General features: G+C 38.2%; 1 protein-coding gene across 2 annotated transcripts in view; it reads right to left on the bottom strand.

Moving 5' to 3' along the window:
- The window catches only part of znf407 (zinc finger protein 407), a 225,630-nt gene that overhangs the window by 62,190 nt on the left and 136,146 nt on the right, over positions 1-27,294 (bottom strand). For both annotated transcript variants that reach the window (XM_006635671.3, XM_015357157.2), the window contains exons 6-8: positions 24,316-24,399; positions 20,758-20,878; positions 10,527-10,705 (exon numbers count right to left, since the gene is read on the bottom strand). In XM_006635671.3, the coding sequence (XP_006635734.3) occupies positions 10,527-10,705; positions 20,758-20,878; positions 24,316-24,399 (384 nt within the window). The remainder of the gene's footprint in view (positions 1-10,526; positions 10,706-20,757; positions 20,879-24,315; positions 24,400-27,294) is intronic.

Here is a 27,294-nt window from a genome sequence, read left to right on the forward strand (position 1 = left end):
TTACTCTGCCATTGAACGTTCATTTATAAAATATTTTTAAAAAGAAACATTTGCAACAGACTGTCTAGTCTTCATATTTAAAAGACCCATGTTCAGCACAGCTCCCCTGAGTCTTCAGTCCCAGGTGGCCCTGCGAGTGGGCCGGGAATGAGCAGTTGAATGAACACTCACTTCTCTCTGTGCTCTCAGAGGGCTACAGTCCCCAGCTGAGCAAGGGGGCAAATGAAATCCCCTAAGATTAAGACATTAGAGGCCAGTGCTATGTACCAGTGCATTTAAAGAGATCCAAGTCAGTCGGCTTTTAGCACTCTTATGTCACAGTGCGTCTTAAGACCATAAGAAATGTTATCAATGTGAAAAGGCCACGTGGTCCACCTTTCCTTTTTGTTCCTAGAAGCTTGTTTGTCTTACCAATTGCTCTTGAAGCATCTGAAGGAAACGTGGCTTAGTAGTTTGTTATGAATATTGAATCAGTCACACCATACTGTTATTTCATTGCATATTAAGAAATGGATGAGAGGAAATAACTACAATTTTTGACAGAAAAAAAAAAACAAGATCTGCATAAAAGCCCAAATGGAGACCATGAAACCACACAAACAGCAATATGAACAGCAAGTACTCTGGAAACAGTTACAAATTGTATACCTTTTTAATATACCATTAAAACAAATGATATATTATCACATAAAGCATGTGCTCATTTTGGTAATTTATCACTGGACCTCTGCAGATTTTTTAAATGTTTTGACGCTGCACATAGGAACCCTGTGCTGGGTTCATCTAACCATCTAACAGAAAAGTGCGGCCCACAGCAACAATGAAGTCTTCTCCCTCTTCCATGCAGAGTTCTGCCGAAGCAGAGAGAGAGCGTTTGCACTGAGCTCCTGGCAGAACGCACAAGACTGCATGGCAGATTTCATACTCGGCAGACATCTACAACAACTGATGTCTTGTAGTCAAAAGCTGCTAAATTACCTGTGAAGGGTTACCGGCAGCCCTGAGTGCTTTCTCCGTTGTTTATTTAGTTCGAAAAGGCTCCTGCACTTTCTGCTGATTGCTCTAACTGACAGCACAGGAAATCTGGATTCTGTAAACAGGGTGCTGCTGTATTGAATTACAGGTAACACCAGCATGTCGAACCTGCCAGGGCCGGCACTCGTGCTGACATCCCAGCACAAAGCCAGGGCAAGGAGACTGGGAAACAAGTTCAGCGCAAGGAGGAAACGGACAGCCTTCAGATGCTGATTACAATGATCAGATTTGTTTTCAATGTTGTTTATTTCATATTGACTACCACCTTTACCGAGTGCACTTACAACAGGACGACAGGCCAGCCTTAAATCAACTATACCGAATGCCCCCCCGTTCCATTGATTGCAAATAACAATGCCTGTACTTGATAATTTGTTTTTGTTTTGCCACATGCTTCTTCCTTCTGACGGACAGAAACCCAGTATCAAGTACTGAGATTGGAATTTATGATTAATGGGTATGTCAAAACTCTGATTTAATCTAGACCTCAATCAAACAAAAGCAGAAGGAAAAAGCTGGATTTTATTTAAACACAGAAAAACAGTATATCACATGAAGTTCAGAGTCATAGATGCATAACAGGTGTCTGTGCAATGTACTGTACCTCCATTTTTCTGCATTTGCACAAAGGTACCGTGATGAACATTTTCAAATAAATTCCAAATATCTGAGTAAAGCTGTAATTAACCACATCACAGAGGGATGGAAGGTTATTTCTCCCTGCCCAGAAAAAGGCAGGTCTGTGAGAACAGAGAGCTGGACATATGTGTTTAGATATGTGCAAGTCTTCCTCCTATTGACTGTTACAAGACCATGTTCATCAGCAGGATGGACAATCCAAGAAGCTTGTTGACAAATCGAAGAGAGAGTTTTAGTAAAAAGAGGAAGATGGTGCTTAAGGAGAAACCATTTCGGTTTGTAAGCAAAGCAGACAGAAAGAAGGCTGGAAACTGCTCACAAATGAGAATAAAAAGTCTTTGGACAACAACAAAAAAACACCCTATATAGTATGTATATCTACTGCACCTTATAACCTGGTCTCTCAGCTGTAAAAAATCTTTTTAAAGTTTTAAATAATAATCATAATGAGAAGAAAGAAGATCTAAGGAAATAATGCTTACATCATGTCCTAGATTGTGCCACGGGGCTATAATAATTTACCACCACTGCTCTCTTTACTCCACAGTGATCACTGTAATCAACTCAAAGTCCACTGTCTATGCCTTTCCAGAACTAAAGTACCCTCCCACTGTCTTATTTCCAAACAGCAACATCATCTTGTATATCCCGTTTCATTGTCTCTTAGCACTGCACTGAATCTCCACAATCCAGTGAACTAAACTGTATGTCTAACTCCAAAACTGACCTTGTGTACAACACAATTAGAACGCCTCAGTCAATCAACTCGCAAAAATAAACGGGGCTGACACGGAAAAACACTTCCAATTCAAAATGTAGAGCACAATCTAGTAAAAAAACAGTTTTCTGCTTATATTTTTTACTTTATAGTTTAAACTCTCAGTTCGTTAAGGATGCACACATTTGAAAGCCTGCCTGTTCTATAGGGAGACATCTCTCAAGGGCACAATATTGTAACTGTGCCTCTGGCTTGTGATCTATCTCCTCTGAATCTCAGTGAAAGGTACAACAGGGTCATACGCAGAATACATGGTTTTCCAGTGTTGCAGAATGAGCTTTTAGGGGTCATACTGATTTTTCTTTTTGCAGATCAAAGAACTTGGGATTGCTTTAGAGAGAAAACTAATCAAGCCAATCAATTATTCTGTAAATCCCAGCTCTAGCATTGAGAGGGATTGTTTGTGAACATTTCTTAGTAGTAAAAAAAAAATATATTTTATTTGTAACAATAACCATAGTTCCTTTTGTATAACCATAATTACATTTGTTCTGTATTCATTGTTACTGTCCTTATGTCATGAATGTTGTCTTCAGACCAATATCATATGATATTTGCTTCAGTGCTGTAGAACTCCAAACAGGATACTGGAAACAGTTTATTGTATTCCTTCCTTTCCTCTAAGACATGTACAGAAAAGTTACTCACTTCCACAATGAACCAAAAACAACTACGTACAAAGAGTATAGACTGGATGTGCTGCTGGATCATGTTTTGTGAACTGTTTTCCTGTTTTCCAGAATGCTGGCTGGAATCTCCTGGAGAGACTCCTCTGGATGTACAGTATGAGGACCTACTGTATGCTGTCTCTCCCTTTGCTTTCTCTCCTTCTCCATTGAACACTGATTCTTCATTATGTCTTTTATCAGAGTGTGATTTTGTTACTTATGTATGCTACCTTGAAGAAGTCCATTTGCTTTTGATACTGTTTTTCTCAGGGTGCTGTGGCAATTTAAGTCATAACCGTCAGTGTGCTAATGGCCTCATGCCCATTGGAGAATCATTCAGACAGTTCAGGCAGTGGCGATTTACTGTAAGGGTTAGTTCTCTCCACAGACAGCAAAAGGGCATGGGCTTCAACTGTGAAGGAGACGAGCAGTTTGGAGGAGATAAAAAACAGTCTCAATTAAAACTTTACATTTTACAGTAAGGTTAAACCCACTTAAAATACCAGAGAACTAAGACTATTATGTTTTAATGAGGCTAGTAATGTCACAAGACAGAGACAATATTTGGAAATGTTTATCAGCATTTAAACAACACAAATTGTGTTCCACACATTGTCCTATTATTGAAAGTTATTCATCATATAATTTCTATAATTTTTATTTCCACTATTTTTAATGCCTTTTCAACTATCAGAATATATGCATTAAAGAGTTTCACATAAAATCCCCTATTGCCTACACTAAGCTTTGGCATTAAATCACAATAAACCCCAATAAACAATATCAAGATAGTGACACACCTTTATAATGGACAGAAATGACAACTTATTTATGTTTAATGGGAAATGCGTAAAAGACTCATCATCCAAATACATGAAAACAGCTGTAAAAGATTTGTAAAAGTACAGCAAATGTGAAGAAAATGTGAATGCAATATATACTGTTCATACCCTTTCTTATGTTCTTATATTTTAAGTGACCTTATCTGTTGTTTAGTTGAACAATGTGCCAAATGCTGTGATGAATAAACTCACTTCACATCATACTTAAATCCCAAACAATTAGATGGTCTTTAAATTGTATATTATTACTAGCTACCATACATATACAACTGTCTTTAAAACAACTATAAAAACAGGCTCTTATCACTTTCACTGGTGACTTCAGCTGTGCGAAAAAGAAAAATAGAATTAAGAGAACAGGGGGCATTGCTGTAGTCAGTATTCATTGTTCTACAAGCCGAAGCAGAGCAGCTTTTTATCGTTTGTGGAGTGAGCAAGCAGTGGCATTGGAGAGCTCTTCTGCGTGCCCCCATGACAAGTGCACAGTGATGGAGATAAATGGAGAGCCTGTGCAATTCCACTCATTTCCCTATATACAAACTGCCTTCTGAACATAGGCTCATGCTTGCAGGCAACCACAGAGGACAGAGTGCTCATACTCAGAACCCTGATGTTCTATTCATTGTGCTTGATTTTCACCTGCTTTGAACAAAGTATCATTCTACGGTCCTCCCCTGCTAATTACAGACTTTTTTGTTTGAAGAAGTGAACCCTTTTATTGCTCATAATTCCAGCTATCACATGCCTAGGAACCTTCTTCAGATCAATAGCATGTAGTTAAGTGGATGAAAAGGCTAAATGTGGCTGTCGTGTGCAATGCTAGGGGTTATGCAGCGTTTAAGAGTCGTGTTCCGCCCTCAGTTTTACAATGCTGAATTCGACTCCCAGGTGGTCAGAAACTCATAACCACTTTCTGAATTAAAGATCTGTCACCTCTCTTTCTTTCCCCCCTTTTACAAATCCTGAATACCAGATCGGTGTATATTAAAAACAGCTTGGAACCAGCACATTTAAAGCCCTCTAAAGCTGCTAACCATACCATTTTGACAGCAAATCTACCCTGTTTTTAGTGAAATCAAAATCAATAAATATTAACCTCTTCTGACACTTCCTGTGCAGATACTTTATCAATTGTTGTCAGGTTATAAAACAGTCAGTGATATATTGTATTTTTTAAGGATGGGAATCAATAGTGAACTTGGAAATCGATCTAGATTAACAAGGGTTCACTGGTGCAATTTTTGTAAGACAACAAAATAAAATTGGATTTTATATTAAATCTCATAGTGGATCAAGATCCAAACAGTACACAAAGAAGCAAAGCTACAGTAGCAACACTTAGTGCAGGTTTTTTCCTGTCTGTATAAGCAGATCTGAAAGTACAGACACATTATTTAGTTTTTACCAAAATATTACACTATTATAAGCCTTTTACAAGCTTTGCTTTTAACTCCTTATATACTATACAAAAATGCCTTAACAGAATAGGTTAGGATATACGTTACAGCACATTTCTGGAAAATTCTTAAATTTTATTAAATGTACCTTTTAATAGAACTTTCCTTAATTTAAGATCAGAGCTCTCTGAGAAAGACATTTAAAATGTAATATATCAAATAAATTCCACAACAAAAACAAAACAAGAAAATAAGAATGTATAAATTCTAAAAATTCTCTAATTATTGCAGAAGGTGATAATGCGTGAATAAAAGGGCGTCAATGTCTAGCGTTTGCTTCGTTTTTGTCCTTCTTTTTTGCATTTTCACAGGAGCACACTTTGTAATATAATGAAAAATGACCATTAGCAAGGATAAAAAAGTGACATTCACTGCAAGCATGCCCTGAGCACTTCGCTATTTTTCATTAATAATGGTGGGTTGCCTTAAACTCGGACGACAAAGGTCTTCCAGTCATAATTTAACAAACTTGGAAGGCAGTGACTGTCCTGCTTCCTGACGAGTATGGTGCTCTCCTTCAATCCAGCAGGCAGATTCCTGTCATTACCATTTAATAGCTACAATAATGTATCATCAGCAGTATTTCTTGGTGAGACTTCATATCTTTTGATTCACTTGTGAGGTCCAGCTCCCCCTTTCCCTGTTTCTTTGAGCACGGAGAGTCAGCCCTTTCATGCCAGGTGGAAGTTTCATTCTAGTCACTATGTGAAAATTAAAATTCTTCAGGATGGACGTGTATCCTGTGGCTGCCAATCACGCTGATGGTCCACTGGAAGTCGACAGTTTAAGCTGTGACAAGAGGGAGCCTATTTGATCTTCAGCTTTCAAAAGAAAATACCATGGTTAGCCATCAACCATGATTTGCTTCACACTAAAAGTCCACGTGTTATTACGACAGACTACAGCCATAGGCAGGTTAATGCAATATCTAACTTGTTAATTTCTCTTCCCTCATCTGTGATTTTTTTGTCTTGCATTTTCCTGCCTTTGATTTGATGTTTAAATGTTTTCATAGCTTGAAAGAAGGCTCCACAACTGAAACATTGTGTTTTCTTTCTTCTTTTTTTCAACATGGAATAAACCTATTACTTGTTCCTTGTGCAATAGAAGCAAAGAAGCTCAAGTTAGGCCATAAAAGCAGACCCCATGCTGTGCAGGATGATTACAGCTAAAGGCTGTCCAGGGCATCCTGTGTTTGCACTGTCATGCAGGAGCACAGAACCTGAGAGTCACCAAAGAGCACAGCTGGAACCACGGACCACAGCTGGAATCGCCTCCTGTCAAACGATGAAGCAGGGATTACAGAATCTGATTTTTTTTATTATTTTGTGTTTTATTTATCACAATCAGAAAAGTAAGGGCCTAACATTCACACTTTGGACTGGGATACCAAATGTCTGACAGAGAGGTCATTTCAGAGAATTTAATAATTTATGTAATCTATTCAGGTATTAAGGAAATCAGATTGAAATACGCCTTTGTTTTGCTTAAAACCTAGATCAGAAGCTGACTTTTATAAAATAATTATTTTCATATGATTTCCATATGATTTGATTTAATTCTGTATTGTTGTAGTTATTTTTACTTCACTTTTAATTTGTTTTTTTTATGGGATTGTGCACTAATTCTCATATTATTTTTAGGAACTTTAATGAAATTGTCATTTAATTTTCATTCTAAATAATGACTGGTTATTGCTTTCCGACCTGTGTTTCATTTTTTGACATTGTGTTTTTATAGGATGTTTTATACTGATTTTTGTCTGTATACAACAATTATTCTGTATGCAAAGCATGCGGAGCTGCGCCGAGCATGAAAGGAGCTATACAAACAAAAAACTTTTATTTTAAACTTTCACAAGAAAACAAGAAATAAAGTAACTAAAGGTCTTTTGTGCAGTCGAGCTAATGCTCATGTTTTACAACATACTGTACTGTAGATTGTCTAAACTCCTTCCCTTTATGCTTCTACAATTCTTCTCCTTGCATTCAGTGGTTAGAAGAGTTTGCCCAGCCGTTCCCACCGCATGTGTCATTGTTTCCCATTGTCCCAGGGGCTGGATCAGCTGTAACAGTACGTTCCTATACCCACCCCAGAGCTGGCTGTATTGAATCCAGGCCCCGCACAGAGCTAAATTCAGTGCCCTGCTTCTCTCAGGTGCTGGAGAGCTGATAGGTCCTCCTTTGGGCATTACATCACCCTGTGAAGATATGCTATATAGAAAACAACAACAACCAAAAACAAAAAACACAGTTGCAGCTGGTCACACCCCCAGCCTGTTTTCCCAGGATTCTGTGGGGTCCTAGTGTGGTTCAGATCTGTTGAAACAACAACAGCAGGCCCTGTAGAGATTGCTGTTCCAGGTTAACCTGAAACTGTCTAGAGTTCCACAGTGAAGCTGAACCAGCAGCTGATAAAAGCAGAATGTAGATTAGGACAGCATGTCTGGACATTTACAAGAAAAAAGAGAGTTTCCCTTGCCAAAAAAGAAACATCTAAAGGGTTGATTTCATAACCAGGGTGCAAGGGCAAGGACAACATGCAAAACCTATTGCCCTGGCATGGGAGGGAGCAACTTCTGAAGCAAACACAAGTGAAACACAACAAAATGACTTTTTATCACTGCAATTTTGCTTTCTTCGTAAAATGTAATTTTCTGTTACAAAGAGTATGCAAACAGGAATTAAACATTTTCTATATTTAAAACCAATAAAGTTTTTTCTTCTTCACTGTTTTCTGTGTGCACAGTCTTCCTTAGATGCAATGAGTGTTTTGTGTACAAAGGTGTCTTTTATTTAATGCCTTGATATGTCGATAGTACTGAATAAATCAAACGAATGCCTGGCTTTCTGATTACTGTAAACGTGGTTATTCTGAATCAGTGCTCAAATCTGCAGATGTCTGCGAGTGATTGCAGCAAGGACTCTGTGGATCCCAGAGTTATGATGGAGCCGCAGCCTAGTTAGGCTATGTTCCTGCAGATTGTCAGACAGGGGAAAAACAAACTCCTTTGCATGTTTCACCGAAGATTCAGTGACCTGACTGCACATCTTACTGTTGACAGTCGCACCGAAAGCCCTCTGAAAGCAGCTAGCTGTTTTAAATCACCTTTCACGCAGCACTATCCTCTTGTGCCTCCTTCGGTATCAGCTGCAGGACCTGGCACACATTGTCCACACCTTTTCTCGTTAGGCTGGAGCCAAATTCCACATTTGAATGTCAATGATGTTTAAAGAGCAGACATGGGATCTGCACCCTCAAACGGTGTCTTTCCAGGCCCTCTCATTTGAAGAATGGGGATTTTTCAGGAAACAAACATTTTCCTTACATCTTTCATTTATTAAAAACTAATTCTTGATATGTAGACCACATGTATACAGCTTACATACTGCATATTGTCTGCATAGACTTAAGCAGATGGACAAAAAAACAGCACAATATTATATTTTTAAATGATGTCTGTCTATTTTCCTCCCTTTTTACATTTAAATGATAAATGTATAATTTCCTTCCTACGTTTTCCTGTCTGACAGTGTTTCAGTTTCTGCTATTAGAGCCTCCCATTCATAGCCTACAGCACTGCCTGCCCCAAAGACTGCACTGAGAAAAAAAGCCTCCCCTGACACAGCTCTCGTAATGCAAATGCGGGATCCTAATGCGCTTTGTGCCACTTCAGAGGGTAATGTCAGCGAGCCCACTCCTCAAGAGGCACACTGGCCACTGTCACTAGCACTGGCACTGAGACCCTGTGCAAAAATTGTGCTGCAGAACAAATAACACCTGGCCATGAGTTTGATCTTGATAATTGGGTGCTAAGATGTTTGTCCTACTGTTGGGAATTTTGCCCAGTGATATTAGTGTGGTCGCTTATACTCGAAGATTTCATCTCCTGCTAATGCCTTTCTGAAAACTAGAACTCAAATGAAGTAAGGGAGGGAGATTTTACCATTACTATTTTAAAGATTGCTCAGTCACAATTCAGTATAACTCAAAAGGCCATCTACTGTAAGCGTACTCTTACCAATACTGCTAGATAGCCAGGATCAATATTATATTTTCTGTAGATATGTTTTTGCCGAGCACTGATATTGCTACAGTACACTTAACAAGGAAATGACCCATTAGGTACAGTAGTCAGGAAAAGGTGAATGTTTTTTTTTTCTATATTGTGCTACTATTACAGTCACCATAGTGATGTCTGTTTCTTTAATAATTTAAAGCTAAACAATGGTATTCTGTAATTATGTCTGCTCTGCACTGGAAGTCGTGTTAATGTGTGTGTTTACAACACAAGCAGCCAAGAGAAGAGCTCTTTCAGATGGGTAAGACCATGAGAAGGAGAAGGCCCTTCAGCCTGTCAGAACTCTCTTGGGCACTACTAGCACAGTGAGTCTATGACAGCACAATACCTGAAGCAACCCCAAACATCAGAAGGAGCAACATGGTCTGTTACAGCTTAAGGTCTTATACTTATACACCCCTGAAAAATACCTCAATGTGCAGTACATTCTTCTGCTTACACTCATATTCTGACTTTACAAAATGCACCGTTTTTGAAGAAACGCAAATTTGCCAGTCTGAAGACCAACATAGTAATGTCACTGAAAGGAGATTGAGTGCTAGTGCACAAATACTGTAAATACTTGACACTCTGACTGGAGATGGTAGTGCCACAGACACATGCTCTTTCCTGAAACCTACTGCTGTATGATGTTATACCTACACACACATAAAAATCAAGAAAAAAAACCCTGCAATAACAGAAAGTGCAGTCTGAGGGCAGATTAGCAGTGAAAGAAAAGTGTCCACTCCTGCATTAGAACCTGTTCACCACCTTAGCTTGTGCGTCTTTTCTCAGCTCCTGGAACAGGCAAGAATAGAAATGTGCCCTAATCAGGCTACACTTTATAAAACTCCCCATGGACTTCCAGAACCAGGGCCATGGTGTCTTGTTATTGTGAAATCAAACCAGGATAAAACTAATCTCTGTGTGTACCCACCAGACATTTTTAACACACCCAGTCCGGACTTCACGCCTCTTAGGAAATGTCGCTTTTGGAACAACCAAAGCACAGACCTTCCAAATATAATGAGAAAGTACAGGTACCTGCATGTAAGTAAGCCAGATCAGGATTCTCAATGTCCGGGTGCATTTCTTTCAGATGGTTACGGAAATCCATTGGGGCATTGGATCCATAGCTGCACTTGGGGCAATTGTACATTTTCACTCCCTCATGTTTGCCTGTGTGCAGAATGTGCTTCCGGATGTTCTCGGCACAGTTGGACCTTGAAGCACAAGACAAAAGCGCTTTTCAGATTCAGAAAAAAAAAACATTTACTAAAGAAAGTTTACTGTACAGCCAAGTGTTTTAATAGCATTGTTAAGACCCTTTAAACAGAGACAATTAATCTTGAAGAGTCAGCAATATCCACAGAGGACTAAGAAGGAAGGCAGAGCATTTTCAAAACTCTGCCTTAGCAGATATGAGATATGACCAGGGAGGCAGGAAAGGCGACAAGGGTGATTCCTAATTTAGAAAGCAGAAAATTCAATATTAATGGTGAACGTGGAATTTAAGTGATGATCTTTATTTCTCTGTTAAAACACAGGACTTTTCCGTTATTACCTCATCACCATTTACTTGTAAATTCAGAAATAATGTATAAAAAGCTAAACAGATTGGATTTTTTCTTTCAACATCTTAAAGAGCTCATACATTACCTCACATGCTCTGTATTATCAGTAATTCTCCCTAACTGACAGCCAGACAGTTTTTTGAGATAGCATGGAAATATCTGCACAGACATAATACCTGCACACACAAACTGCATGTGTAGAGCATGGTATTTATTTCCTGATAGCCTGCAATGTAGCGTCATTCTACCATCTACACTTAATTTATGGAGCACAAGGCTCCAGGCGAAAGGTGGGAGGAGCCATGACTCGATGGCTGAACCTAAACCTAAGCGTTTTTTTTTTTAGCAACAGCTGGTTTATTGGAAGGTTCCCTTGTGCTGACACAATGAACATCAAACAAGTAAGGCAGTTGAAAGTGTGTTTGTTTATTACTCCATAGTCAGATATCTTTTCTTCTCCAAGCTCTATCATCACTGTAAAGATTCACTCACATACAGAGAGAAACTTGACCTCTGAAGAACACCCAGCTCCAAACTTTCCAAAAACAAGTATATAGCTCAAATATGAGGAGCCCTGCATGCATTTAAGAAATACAGGTGGTAGGATTCTAACAAACGTGCTAGAAATCAACCAGATAATCCTGTTAAATGTTAACAACCAACAGGTAACAGTAAATATGAGTACTCGCATGCACACTGCAGATCCCAGTGTTATAAACACACCAGCTGCAATGTGAAGAGGATGTACAGTACATCTGATTATATAGCAGGAATAAAAAGATTGACCGGCCAGGTTCTCACAAACCTGATCAAGAGTTGTTTTTTTTATTTTGTTTTGTTTAAATGTGTTTTGATAAGAAAGAGTGATCAATACATTAAAAGACACTGCAGAGCTCAAGTGGCTCATGGGATAAGACAAAGGTCTCAAATAGTTTTCAGTTTACTGTACATCAATCACATTTGCACATCTGTCCAAAGTATTTTAGAGTATTTTGGGAGAACTGCTCAAGCTTAAGTTCATTTGAACTAGGGACAGCCCTATAACACCTGAAGGCACTCGCAAACAACACTAGCATGAAATAAGCACTATGAGTCTCAGCACCACTCCACAACACAAAATTGGGTGAACATCCGTGAATATCACAATCACACCCTGAAATTGTGATGCTGAGTAGGAGAAAAGCATTTCTGTCCATGAATACACTGTAGAAATGCATTGCTTCAATAATTAGAAAAAAAATATTTCTAATTTGAAAAATTTGAATTGCTTGATCTTTCTACAAAATCAATTACAAATAAAATCCATCAATAGATATGATATAACAATCATGTACAGTAACAGTTTTGAAGAAAAAGAAAAAAAAAGTTTGCTCTATCCATTTAATTTAACTTAAAAAGCTTTGAGTGAAAACCGATCAAGGTAAACAACAGGTTATTTAAAAGAAATTTGAAAAAATTGAATTAAACAAAACAGTTGGGAGATGACAAAAACAGTTGCAGCCATCTGTTTAATTTGAAAAGTGTTTGTCAGAAATACAGTATGGCTTAAAGTATTTGTTCTATACTCTGAAAATATCTGCAAATAGAACATCATGCAATATCATCTGGGAACCTTATGATCAGAAAGCGATTATTTCCTCAACCTAACACAGACAAAAAAAATCAATATACTGTTATTTTGTCAGAAAAGACAAAATCAAAATTAAAAATATTTTTCCTATATATTTTATACTATATTCCTACAGAATATACTGTATGTAGTGAAATATATATATAACAGCTTTACAGTCTCGTTGCAGATTGGAACATAAAGCAGTTAATGGCAAAACAGACCCTACAGGGCTTGAAGCACAGAGTTTGGAAAACTACTGACTTTATAACATAAAACAACCTAATGTGTTCAGGAATGGCACCTCAACACTAACAGTACATGAGGACATGCAGTACACAGCATATATACACTCACATTTGTACAATGTCTGAATAATCTTTTACAAAAAGAAAGAAAAAAACAGTTCATTTTTTTTAGAAACTTGCTCAACGTTCATCTTTGTCCCTCGCAACTCTTGCAAACGTCTTATTTTAAAGGAATATATAGTGCTCCCGAAAGACATTTTCCCATTTCTATTCTCTTCAACTCCGGTGAGCCCTTGTTCTGTGTGATAAGGCAATCTCCTTGGGGATCTGAGCTGTGTAGTTTTGCACCACGAGTGACAAGGACTCGCCTTGAATAACTGCTGTGCGCAGGTTGTAATTATGTCAGCTGGAGTGTTGAACAAGGGGACTGATTAATGTGATCCCCAGTCCAGGCACAGTCCCTATCAAAACCTTCCCACAGACCAGCAGTGGGGATGGGTTAAGGCTGAAAGACAAAAAAAAATGCTGCATCGGCCATGATAGATGAATTGCTCCAGCAGTCTTCAGGCAGATGTTCTCGGACAGTATAATATACAATTACTCTCCCTTATCACCTTCCCAGGGACAATAAACCGTCCTCCTACTATAGTTCATGTGAATGAAGGCAAAATTAGTTTTACTTTTACAACACCGCCTCACTTATCAAGACGCTTTGTTTTGTGCTTCCTGAAAACAAGTCCAATTATGTTGTGGCCCGCAAAAAGCAGGTCTTTTCTTTTGTGTGTCACGGCTCGGTTCAGACCCATTCGGCAGCATATCCCGCACCTCTACTTCAGGCTGCCAGCTTCCAGGTGATGGGAAGACGGGATGAACTGGCTTGGAAGCAGAACCACCATTTTGCAAACGTTACCAAATATACATTGGTATATATTGACACCTGAAGAAGGCTCCACGGCCGAAACGTTGTGTTCTCTTCTTTTTTTCAGCATGGAATAAACCTATTACTTTTTCCTTTGCAGCCTACGCATGCTGATGCAGCTACCCACCTGAACTACATTGGTATATATATATGTATGTATTTTGCATAATATACAGTTTTCAGCTTAAAACGTAGCTGAAATTATTCTGTAATATTAAACAAAAAAAAAGATGTATTAATTCTGACAATTGTGGCCATTGGCAAGTACAATGGCCTCATAATCTTCTCCCAGTAAAGTCCTTAAAATGTTAACAGAAAAGCGATATTTCCATGCCAATTTGGGAATGAGTTGTAATTTAACAGCACGGTGGGCAGTGCTTGGCACACATTGGATGTATTTGTGTCAGGCATCACAAGGCACTGCTATTAATTTAAAATACAATATATAATGTATCATTCAAAAAGTTCTTTCATACCACCAATGACAGAAGGAAAATCAATGTGCATCAGCTCTGATTTAAATATATTTATTACTTCAGCAAACGTTAAGTGAGCTAATCAAATAAGAACATTTGCCAACAAGAGGTTGTAAATTGGCCCATTTGGTTCATCTCAATTTTAGCACCTAAATGATCCAAGGATCTCATCTAGCTGTTCCAAAAAGTAGTGTCAGGATCGGTTTTGACAACATGGCAGGGCAAACTCCCGTAATCCTTCGTATAAAGAAGTGCCTCCTGATCTCAGTTTTAAATCTCAGTCTTCTCTGTTCAAGACTAAAAAGAAAAAGTTATTTTAGACTGCCAGTGTAAGACATTTCTTGGGGCACAGGACTGATTCCAGAGCAGCTAGTGCATTGCACAATTTCCACATTTTCCACAGTACGTGATTAATGTACAGTATTTTACACAAAAGGTGTTTTAAGCAAGCAGTCTCAGGGTAATGGCCTGTTTGTGAAAGAGGAGGTTGGCAATTCTTTCCACTTTCTCCATGCTTGGAATTCTGTGGAGGCCCTGAGAAGAGGATGGGAGTCCAAGCCCAGTGGTCAAACAAACTTAGCAGGCCCCTGTGGGACTAGACACACTTATCCCATATAAACAGTTGCTTGGTCCCCATAGGCTGCTTTCTGCCTTCTGATAATGAGACTGGGAACAGTAATTCAAGAGGGCCAATTCCCTCAGAGAGGACCAGGCGGTTTAAAACAGCTCGGTCAAAATGAGGTGCAAATACAGGCACCCAGTCATTGCCAACAGTTTGCATCTTCTTCACCACCAGTGGGAGGAGGTGTTGGGTAAACACACTCCATACCACACAGCTGACAATAATTGAAGAAAAACTAAGGATCTACATTGATACGGCTGAAAAACACAGAAGCCTAAAAGCAACTAAAGTGTCTCAGATTATTTAAATATGTAATAAAAGGTTGTTTTCTTCCTCCTGCAGGGCTTAAAAACAGACCTACAAAAAAACTTAAAGGTCTACCACTTTGAACCCTTAAAGGATTAATTTTAACAAATTAAATTAGGAGAAACAATTAAAGTCTAAATTTGATGTGCAGTACTGTTTTTGAACAGATTTTTAATAAGATAGGAAACAAAGCAATTTGCTTTTCACATAAACCTCTGTATTATTTAATATAATACTATTATTTATACAATATTACAGCCTTTTCTGTCTTTTGGTGTTAACGGCATTCAGTTTATAGTCACAAAAATAGTGTAATATAAACCAGGTTTAGGTCTACAACAATTCTGTTATTCTCAGGGAATGTCTGTTAAGTGACTAAAGATAGAAATTTTGGATATGACTCCTGAAACACTTTCTTTTACTGCCTGTCAGAAAAATAAAATAAACAGCAACACTGAGAAATGATTGTGATCGCCCAGCTCAGAGAGTGTCCTCCACAGATAATTAAGTATTTTGAAACAAAGGCAGTTTGAACAGGAAGACTACTGATCAACAAAGTATAATGCCAAGAGAGGTTAAGATGCAAAATGAGCAATGTAAATAATATTTCTCTATTTTCTTGTAAGACTGGGTAAGAAAGATCGACTGTTTTGAATGATTCTTCGGAGGCTGCAATTGTCTCAAAAACAAGCTACAACGACAAAGATGAAGAGAAGATGCCCTTTTTAATAAAAGGCAGCAAATTCCGCTTGACTTGATATCACCAGGAGCTGATTAGAACAATACACTGGGAAAAAGCACCCTTTCCGTTATGCCTGGAAATCACTGTCTTTAATTCAAATTTACCATAAATTATTATACGGACTCCGATTATCTCAGTCGCACAAATTGTTTCATCCACATGAAAACTTTGTCACACAAAGCCTGACTGGTTCCACTGAAGACAAGATCTTTCCTTGTGTGCCGTGGGATTATAAAATAATCATTAAAACCGTAATTATAACTGACATATTAAACAAAACCAGAATCTGTGAGCCTAAATTTATGAGTGATTTTCATCCAATGGAAAGAAAATATAAATATATAAATAAATACGAAGAGCCCTGGGGGATGTGCATCGCCACACAAATCTCTTAGATATGTAAATGACATAATTGTCATATTTAAACAGCACAAAATGTGTTTAAGAGTCAGCAGGTGTCAAATTCCTAAAAGCTGATGCATTCTACAATATTAATTAGTCTACTAGAGTTTAAATTTTTGCCAGCTTGACTGGCCTGCCAGCAAAGGCAAGGCATTGTTTCAAGCTCTGTAGGATGTTTAAAAAGAAATCTTTTCAACCTCTTCTGAATATAAATATAGTGCCCGTACTTTCAAACGCTAATGAAAGCATTTAATTAGTCTTTAAAAAGTGGATTTTTAAATTTCCAAACTCAACGCAAGGTATCTGGGGTACCAGCAAGCCATTTGCATTTCTGCTCCTAACTTGGCAGTCCCTCGCAAGGTCAGTATTTCATTCCGACTCGAAAAATTATTAATGCATAGAAAGCTAAAATAATGAATATTACGAGACCTCCTTCTTTAGATTTCTGCATTTACTGCAAGCTAAAAAGATCTGAGCTCTTTGAGGATAAACGAATGAAATAATTTCTGTGTACAACACAAGGATCTTTCTGAATTTTGAAGCATTATGTGAGAGGTCATATGAATCTCTTCTATGAACACCTATAGAGATACCTATGAGATCCAGGCACAGAGAAATCTCAAGTAATAGCAGGTTTTTATTTAAGAACCACCACTGTTTAACCTGAGGTCCATAGTATTTGGTCATTAAACACACCATGGTACTCTATTCATAAGAGTAGAGGTGCTAACCCCAGTGTTTTGGCTGTATTTCACTCTGGCATCCCTAAAGTGTCCCCTTTATCCCACTGGTGAAGTAAAACCTCACTTTTCCTCCTGATCTAGTGTGTCGTGGGGCTGCTGCATGTCATTCAAGTGGGGACTGCATGTTTGTTACTTTGGCATCCTTTAGTATATCAAACATGATATACATGCAATGACTGTTAATTGTGATTTTGTCATGTCTTACTTGTTCTGTTGCCTGTATATTTATAAAAAATAAAAAGACATCTATAGCAATGAACTTACCACAAAGGGCAAGCAATTCGAAAGAGAGTTGAGATGTTCCTGTTTTGATTGCTTTAGGCAGAAAGAGAACTGTTATTTTGAAAAAAAAATAAGGCTCATATTTTTTCACATTAATGAAGGCAACAAGAAGTAGAATGAATCAATTTGAAACTACACAAAAAATGAAATGTCTACATTATTAGATTAGCGATATACAGTATGTAATGAATTTCTACATGTAAAGCACTGATATTTGGGCCAATCTCTGGTAAGACCCAATGACATTCAGTAGACTTCGCTTATTTCCAGACAGGTTTAATTTTTTTTCTTTTATAGACAGAAGAGGCACAAGTACCGATTTTTCACTGTGACAAATGCTTAAAAAACAAAAGGACAAATTACCTTCAAAATGCATTTTTCATTCTTTGCTATTCAATTGCTAAGAACTGCCACAGTTCACAGCATGCCCAAGGATTAACTTCTCTAAGAGTTAATTAGAATTAAAAGCTATTTCATCTGTTATATACATCCATAAGGTCACAAAAACCTAGATAGACAGATGGTTAGATAGATGATATATAGTAAAAATGTTACAATTTGTCTAGGTAGAGTTTTAGATAATTTTATCAATTTTACAGGGTCATAAAGCTTCCACGCAACAAACAGAAGGTTATGTGGCTAAAGGCTCTGTGTCAAGCATGAAGACCCAGTGCCGATTACATAACAGAATGCAGTGCACTTCAATTAAATTTTTAAAAGACACTAATTTACCTAAATCTATCTTATTGGTGGATGTGCAGAGCCTTAAATAAACTACATGGATTAATTTTGATGCAAACAAATTTAAATCAATGCATGTCACACAATCAGCCATTGTTACAGTCATAGCTGTCTGCCACTGGTGGTAGACTGCCAGGCCTGGATTTACCAAGCAGCAGGGGTCAAAAATCTGAGAAAGAACAAAGGCCTCAGGCTACCAAAACGCTAATTGGGCTTCTAATCTGTTATTGTAAAACAACAATCTGCAAATATCAATCGCTATCAGAACATGTAGCATTCATGCATGCCTGTGCATTCATCACTTTAAAAGAGCCCAAAGAGGCATAGGTTTATTTATGTGTTCTATAATTACGCAGCATGTTTTTTATCATAATAACAGGTAGCACTAATCTGAATATTTACCAATAAATACTAAGACATTTTCTTTCATTTTCTGGACTTGAAAAAAACTGTTTACTTAATTAAAATAAAAGATGTAGTAAGCTTGTTTTTCCTATTTTGGCTTAAGAACATGATGTTCAATACTGTTACAAGCACTTATATCATGACCAATTAAAAAAAAACAAGAAGTGTCTTGTCAGAACTGAAGGATGTTTTCACTTTTATAAGGAGAATAAAGTCAGCTGATTGATGGTCACACGATTGCTTTCTGCTCCTTCTGTCTCCCGGGACAGAGGGACACAGCACTGGCTCGTTGTCCTGTAGAACAGCTGGATTCTGCAAGAGCACATCTTCCTGGGTAACGTGCACCTCCAGTGGTGTAAAGAACTTGGCAGAGTGGAACTAGCACTGCATCACAGCTATGGGTACTGCTAATGAGATCAACAGATGTCACTTAAGAAATAACAGTACTGGAGGTACAGCACATATCCAATTAGACTTGGAATTAGTTACTTGTTTAAATAGATAATTCACACTTTAACTGAACAAGACAAAGCTTCATTGCAACAGGCACAGCAGAGGTCATTGGACAAACTTAACATACTGTATTAGACTACGACACATTTGTTAAATTTAAATCCTGCCTCTAATCTGAAGCATTTAATCTATCTCTCTGTCTGCCTGTCTATTTCCTCCATGTCACTGCATTTCCGGAGCTGCTACACATCAACTGGAGTCTCTTCACTGAAACAGATGTCTTTCTCTTGACATGCAAGCCTAACTTTTGGTACATATTTCATTTTGAAGAACTGGCCTCACCCTTCCAAATACAGGTGTAACTTATAGAGCATGACTGCACAATATGACAATCCATTCTGCTTGGAAATGTCTGTTTCAGATCCCTGGATTATCTCCGTTTTCAGCATGCTAACTGACAGCATTTCAAAACAGCCTCACTATTTCAAATTGAATCAATCTGTCATCTACATATCTCAGACTGTCTGAAATATGCTGCACACAATCTCACGGATATTATTACCCAATTACAGTGGCACACACACACTGTGTGCTCTTCAAACAAGGGTTCTCTATACAAGTCAGTACGAAAACCTTGCTTAATTTTAATTTTGGATAAATATGACTTGAATTGATCCAATATGATAATGATCCAAGGGCTACTTCTAATACAGGTATGTCTAAAATTTTTAGAAACGGTGGTCACTGCAGAGCCCTCACAGGAATACAGCTAAGGTCAGGTGGGGTTAAACAGATTGCACAGATCAACAGAAAAAATAAGAGGAATTGGACAAAACACTTCAGGGAGTGGAGTGTTTACAAGAAACTGGTTTTAAAACTCTTGAAGCTGCACTACAATTGTGTGCTGGGAAAAACAAAACATATGAAGCTAACTACAGATTTTCTTTTGTACTGTATTTTGGGTTAATTGGTACATTATTTTCCTTGTTTTCAGTAAAGGTCAATACAATGATACAGCATTAACAACAAAATGTTATATTTCGGTGCTGTATCATATATGTGCAAAGTACTACAGTTTAGTACTGTTCAATAAGATTTACCGCACATACAGTATATGACCATATTGTAAGAAATGTCCATGATGAACCAAAACATAAGACATTTATTTTTTTTTATGATACCCTAGATTTTTGTTACTTTATTTCTTTTTAAAATCTGCAATGTTATTAAGGGAGCCCCAAGGTTATTGAAGTTAAGGAATTATTTTTCTGCAATAAAATAATCTCAGACGTTGGAAGCAGATAAAGACATAGGTTTAAATGAATTACTTTGAATCTGTCCATCTGAATTCCTTGCACACACCACAAACAGATCAACAACAAACATTTCCTGCTGTCTTTCTATTCGGTTATCTATCAAAGCTCAGTTGAGAAATGACATCAGCAATGCTGCAGTAAGCCCATGCAATGCCCATGGTGAAATAATCATAATCATATGGAAAAGGGAATAGAACAGCTATGCTAAACTGAGTTTCCTACCACTTCAGAAAAGATTCTGCTTTTTCAGGTGCACATGAAAGAATATAATAAAAAAAAAGACTGCAACGTTGGTAAAAAAGTTTTTCAATTTCACTGGCAATTTAACGTGTAATTACTGGTGCTATGATGGCATTTTAACGACGGGGAATTTCCAGCAGTCCCAGACAACGAAGCAGCTGATGAGCGCCCCCCCCGGGCTGTCAATGAGCCATTACCTGTAGTCACACCAGGGGCACCTGTAGGGCTTCTCGCCTGTGTGCACGCGCTTGTGGCGGGTCAGGTGGGACTGCGTGGTAGAGGCGAAGCTGCACAAATCACACCGAAATGGCTTCTCCCCTAAAAGACACAGCAGAGGGCAATGAACTCCTTGGACAGCACACCTGAAGAGCCGCAACGATCTGTGCGGAACAGGAACGTCATAGTCACAATGTCACCACAAGACGTACAGCATATCTAACATCCCAGCCAACATGCAAGATAAATTATACGCCTATGAAAGCAAAAATAACACACAGCTTTCTCGTCTAAAAGATTTAATCAAACATTTGACATCAATCCAAATCACAAAAATGTCACCGAATAAAGAGTTGAAAGAATTGTGACAGACTTTCAGTTGGAAATATGTCACATAGGTATTACCTATGGCATGACTTCACTAGGCATTTACCCCATCCTGGTAGTGGTGTTGCACAAAGCTGATCCGCCTCTGAACAGGCTTCTGTGGGATGTTCCCCCACTCTTTCTGAGCACCTGCAGCCAGCTGGAGAAGGATGGCCAGTCATGCCTGTCTCCTTTCCATGGTATAAGTTGGTCCCATAGATGTGCTACTGGAAAGGTTAGGATGGCCATGAGAGGACCTTCATGCATTGCTTTCTTAATGCTTTGCTTTGACTAGAAAGGGTCCAAACGAGAGGAAGCTATTTGGTCCATGTTTGTGCTATTTTAATCCTTGCACTGTGTGGTCTTACATTGTCAATGTTAAAAAAACTAGTCCTTGATTGCCTTGCAGGAATAGAAAAAATACTAACACTGCCTTTAATCTGCACCGGTTGGACTTTTGTGATACAGGAGATTCCTTCCCCATTATCTCGCTTCCATTGCCCAACCGTTTGGCTTGAACAATGCAAGAGTCCCCATCAAGTTCTTAATGACGTCTCCACACAGTCTTCCATCACGACTGGCATTCATCTGTGAATCAACCTCACCATGCTCTCTGCCACCACCTGTTCTCTGGTACGTATAAGATGGTGTTTTGTCTCTTATCCGTCTGAATTGTCTTTAAGCATCCAGATCACTTTCATGCAACAGACCAGTTAGAGTCATTCTGCTGATGAGGAGGTTATTACTTCCTGGAGTTTCTCTGGCTTCAGCCACACCAGTGTGATAATGAGCTGATGGATCAGACAAACATGATGGTCTTGGACCGCTGTGGTGACTTTCTGCTTTCCAGGACATGTCCAAGTCCTCAGAGAGCCGGGTTCCTGGCTCCTCTGAACTGTTGGAGTGGGTAGCATCACTCAAGTCTACCTTCAACCATGTTTAAGTATGGGTGTATCTTTCACTATTCTTGCATTAATTAAAGTTACATATTTTCAAAAGATTCTTCATCGATACATTTGGTCAATTTTAGCTCTCAAAACACCAAGTTTCATGGAATCTCCCTGGGCTCAGTGTTTCATTATCCCGAAGAATAACAGTACTCAAATAATTAACAATCCTTTCATCTCACCATTTAAAATGCAGGTTTTATGTGTATCCAGAAAGCTGCTAGTATGAAACATACCATTGCGTTTTCGTTTTGCATCTGTTTGTATTTGCATCTTACAAAGAACACTATTCAGAGTTCTGGTGTTTTTTTAAAGTACCGTGTATCACATGAATTAAGGAAATGTAATTAATTAGTTTGGCCATTTCACAGCACAAGAAAGCAGGACTGTCTAAAGAAACATGTGATTCAGGATAAATACAGCCGTACAAATCTCTCATTTTAAAATAGAGATAATGTAACAATAAACATACTGTAAGCTCATTACAGAGAGCAGACTGATACACCTGACTGTATTTACTGCAGCAGGTAGGCGTTGTCTGTCAGCATGCATGTACTACAGCCCTAGAAGTACTTAAGGGGGTGCTCATTGTAAAATGGCAGGACAACCACAGATTTTATTTTTAAAAAAGCTTTCAGGAAGAACTGTGGGCAGAGGTACATGTAAAAAGTAATCATTATAAAAAATCTGTATTTATTCTTCCTGATTATTTTCTCTTTATTTGTGTTGTTGTTTCCAGAGACAAGAACTTTATTTTTTTTGTATGAGACTTCAAAGGAAAAAAGAACCATATTAAAAAGCATGAACATAACTCAGGGATTATGAGTATGTGTGCTGTATATGACCCATCATTAGAGCTCAGCCTCAATTTGTCAGTCTGAAAGAGTATTGAATTTAATTTTAAATGGGTAAAGCTCAGATATTTTTACGTTGTACTATATATAAGATGTACATAGAACATACTCTTTATATTGTATTGCATATAAGATATACTGTACCTATAGATACTAATGCTTTGTAAAAACATGAAGAAATTGTTATTTTTTCAATTTACAGCAATGCTTGGAATTTAGAGATCAACTACAATAGACTGTTTTGCGATTTTATGTGGAAAAACTGCAGTGGAAATTTTAAATGCGTGGGTGGAAATTTAAAAATAAAAAACTGCTATAAACTATGATATTTAAAACATGGAGAGCAAAATGCACACGTTTTTCATTGAGTGATGGGGTAAATGTCCTTTTGCAGCACGTAATTATTTACTATGTGTTCCAGTCTGGACACATTTATATGGCAATCTGAAAAGGCTGCCCAAAATTGTGGTTATACTGTAACTGGTAAGTTCAGTTTACCTTCCTCACCTATTAACACAGTATCATTTTCCTGAGAATGGAAAAGTACTACCTGACTAACTAATGAGAATTTATATTAAGAATAACTACAGGAAATTCTCTGCTTCATAACAACAAATCCGATAGTCCCAAGGCACAATATGCAGCTTTTGGACCACATGCAGTGGTGGTCTGGACCTGATGAATAAAATGTCCAATTTAAACAGACAGGCTTTCAAATTAAAAGTATGTAAATTATGTACAATACTGTTGTACAAAGCGGGCATATTTTAAATGAGCAACCCCACAAAGAAAAGAAACGTCCAGTTTTTCCACAATGCTCATACTCTCATGGCATAAAAATAAGCGTTCTATAAGTGTGAATCAATCACACTGCTGTGTTTGAGCTTTCTCCCTTTTGTGCTGGGTGCTGTGATGCACATGTGTTTTGCTTGTGTGGGTACTGCTCATGTAACCCATATTACCCAGACAAACGTCAACACCTCAAAAAATCCAGTATTTGCCAGGATTGTTTAGCAAAAACGGATGGTTATTTGTCAATAACCATACAATCTTTTTAAGATTTTCTATAAACAAGAAAAGGGTATACTCAAAAAAGATCACTACCATTAAGTTAGGTAATTAAAACCAAGATAAATTCTTTTTTTTATGTATCAAACTAATGTTTTCTAAGAGTTGAGTTTGATGGAATGTTAAAAAAAAACTCCCTTTCACAATGACAATTATTGATCAGAATTAAGAAATCTCAACAGGCTCTGATATTTTTACAGTGTATCCAATACGGGAGGATTTGCGTGTAAAAGGCAGGCTTGCAGCAGGGCAGTGAAAGGGTGCATGGGTAGTAAGGTGGTCTCAGAGAAGGACAGTCACTAACCTGTGTGCTGGCGTCTGTGTTTGGTCAGGGCGTGACGTGTCCCGCCAGCGAACCCACAAAGGTCACACAGGAACGACTTCTCTCCTGGGGCAACAACAAACAGATGAGAGACTGCAGAGGTCACAGATCATTAAAACATATCTATCAAGGCTTTCAGGGTTGCTAATTCCTCCAATCAAATGTTTCCATGTAAATATGTCAAATGGGAATGAAATTACCACTGCGGTTTATTGACTGTGATAAAATCTGAAAAGCACCACTGAACATAATTACATACTTGTCAGACCCATAAAAATTAGCTTTATTATCAATGGAATGGTTTTGTACAACTTCATTTCTGTTCGATGTCTTCCAGATGGGGCTGCTTCGTGCACTTGAACAGTTTTTATGCATATTCTGACTTTTTTTTTTCTTTCTCACAATTCCCATGCAGCTGGCTCTTCTATTAAGTGCATGAAATATTTATTTTTTTTCCCCCAAAAAGAGGTGATGTGCATTCTCATCTCTGTACTATATCTTTTCTGATAGGAAGGAGTTTTGCATGTTATTTGCAAGCTGATTCAGTCTGTGCTCAGCCCCAGACAAAAAAGCCTGTAAGCAGGAGGGAGGGCTGACTGGCCTGCTAGATTGGGTAATCAGGCCGCCTGCAGCGTCATCGATCATTTCTGTGCACTAACGTCTCCCAGCACAGAAAGTGCCACTTACAGCTGATAGCACACAAGCCCTGGAGTTTTTCAGCACTTTTGGAGTTTAAATCAATTTTCAAGCAAAGAATTCAATTGTTACAGTACCTAACTGTCTTGTAAAAGGATTACAAAAAATACACATTTAAATATCTGCCCATACAAAAGACATGCGTGGTGTTCTGAAAGCAAGAATATAAATTAATTTCTAAGTTAAAAAACTAAATATGATATAAAGACGATATAACTATTAACATAAGCGTATTTCCATACAGAAGCAGTGAAGTCCAAGCAATTTTCCATTCTTTAATTATTTCATTCCACAATTTTATAAGAGTTAAAATTAGTTTTACTAAAAAATAGTTAAAAAGTTTTACTTCAGTATTATATGGTATGGTGCAGCATATAACTGTCTTGGAAAGGTATTAAGAAATAGAACTACTGGACAAATACTGAACATTGTTGCTGTTTTTCAATTCCCAAAATGTCCAGGATAGTTAACAGCAGTCCATTAGCCATCAGTTCATTACTCTTCCAAAACCCTAGTTGGCTTTCACTGGGAGAGACCTCTAATCTTCCCCAACAGAAATCAGTCTATGCATAACCAGTCCTTATTTAATAAAATGAGGGCATGAAAATCAGCATCTACTACAGTGGGATGTAAAAGGTACCAGGGGCCAGAAGAGAAGAGGAATCGTAAGTGCTCAAGGACTGGGGTTTAATATGACATGCAGCTGAAGGCTTCTCAAGAGGAGGAAATTGAACAAGCCTGTTTAGCCCACTGTGCGCTTAGCTAGTGGACAGAAGGGCTCTGTCTTGGTGGACTGTCTTGGTGAAACACTCTTTACATTTGTATTCCATGTTGCTCTTACAAAAAATGTATATATCTGTCAAACACTTTATATCAAGCAGAGTGACTCCTAGGGGAGCAGAGCATTGCTCACAGCATCATCATTGTGCAACAATATCCACATTACGAGTACAACACTTGATATTTCAGTGTGCTGCACATCGCTGGCTTGGTCTATTTCTTGAGATTCGGTGATATCAAAGCACCGCAGACACAGAATGTTAACTGCAACTGTACATACACATGAACATGCTGACTACAGAAATGCAGTTTTTTACAGAGATGTAGGAAAATGCACAGACATGTAGGCAGGGCTGCTGGATGGATTATATAAAATGCTGTTTGCAACTTTGATTTAAAGCTAAACTGTGCTCAAGGGCAAACAAGAATTACTGCCTTATCTTTATTGCAATATTTACATTTTCCACTGAATCATCCTTTAAGGCATCCAAGGCCATTTACAGGAGTCCATAACACCAACTGCAATTCTGCAGCTTTCTGCATTCTGCAAAACACGCTCTTTTTGGTTGGATCCTCAGGTCCTCTTCCGTTTCCACAGACATTGCTGCTTTTGCAGGTAATGCTTGGAAGCCAAGCTGATTGACATTACTGAACAGATAAGACAGTGGTTAGTCCAGCATGTCATCGCTGTGGTGATGTGGACACTTTCGTGGGCAAAGACGGGTGGATGTTGAATAGACAGAAGTAAAATGGATGCTGTCCTGGACGGTCATTGTCTGGACAGTCCATAAACGTCATAATACACCACCCACATTTAACATCGTCTTCTGTGCTTTTCAACTGCAGAAAGATAGCTACACTATGGAAACGTCCATCCAGGCAGCAGTGGTGAGGCAAACTATGGCTAGGGCACTTCCTCGTCAGGGATGAGCAGAGCAGGTCCTAAACAGGGCTACTCTGTCGCAGTTACAGCTGCCAATACAGTTATGTAATAAGATGTGAGTGTATTAGGTACCATAAAGCAACATGAAAATGACAAAAGTAATAGGTGTAGAGCACTTCTTTCCATCTAGGCTCTTTTGAACATGACCAAAGGCGAAGGTAAATTTATTCTATCTTATTTAAGTGCAATGGGTTTGTGTAGTCACCTTGCAAAAGCTTTATGTACTCCTAAGACGTGAAGCTTTTTTGAAGTAATTATATAAACTAAAAGCGCACAATAATACTGTTTTTTTTTTGCAGGTTTTGCTTTCAGTTGATAGAGCACACTTAAAAAAATAATCAATAAGCAAAATAAAAAAAAGAAAAATGACAAATCTCTTTCCACTTCTTTTTGATGCATAGTCCAAAGCCACCTGATCCTCCTCTGGAAGGCTTGCAGGTTCCCAGCAAGAGTAATGAATTTCACTTCCCCTAGTTTGCATCGAAATCTGCTAGGAAAGTGAGCCTGATGCTTTATTTTCTATTACAAAACAGCCACTGTCC

Source organism: Lepisosteus oculatus, chromosome 10, assembly GCF_040954835.1.
Source record: "Lepisosteus oculatus isolate fLepOcu1 chromosome 10, fLepOcu1.hap2, whole genome shotgun sequence".
NCBI lineage: Eukaryota > Metazoa > Chordata > Actinopteri > Semionotiformes > Lepisosteidae > Lepisosteus > Lepisosteus oculatus.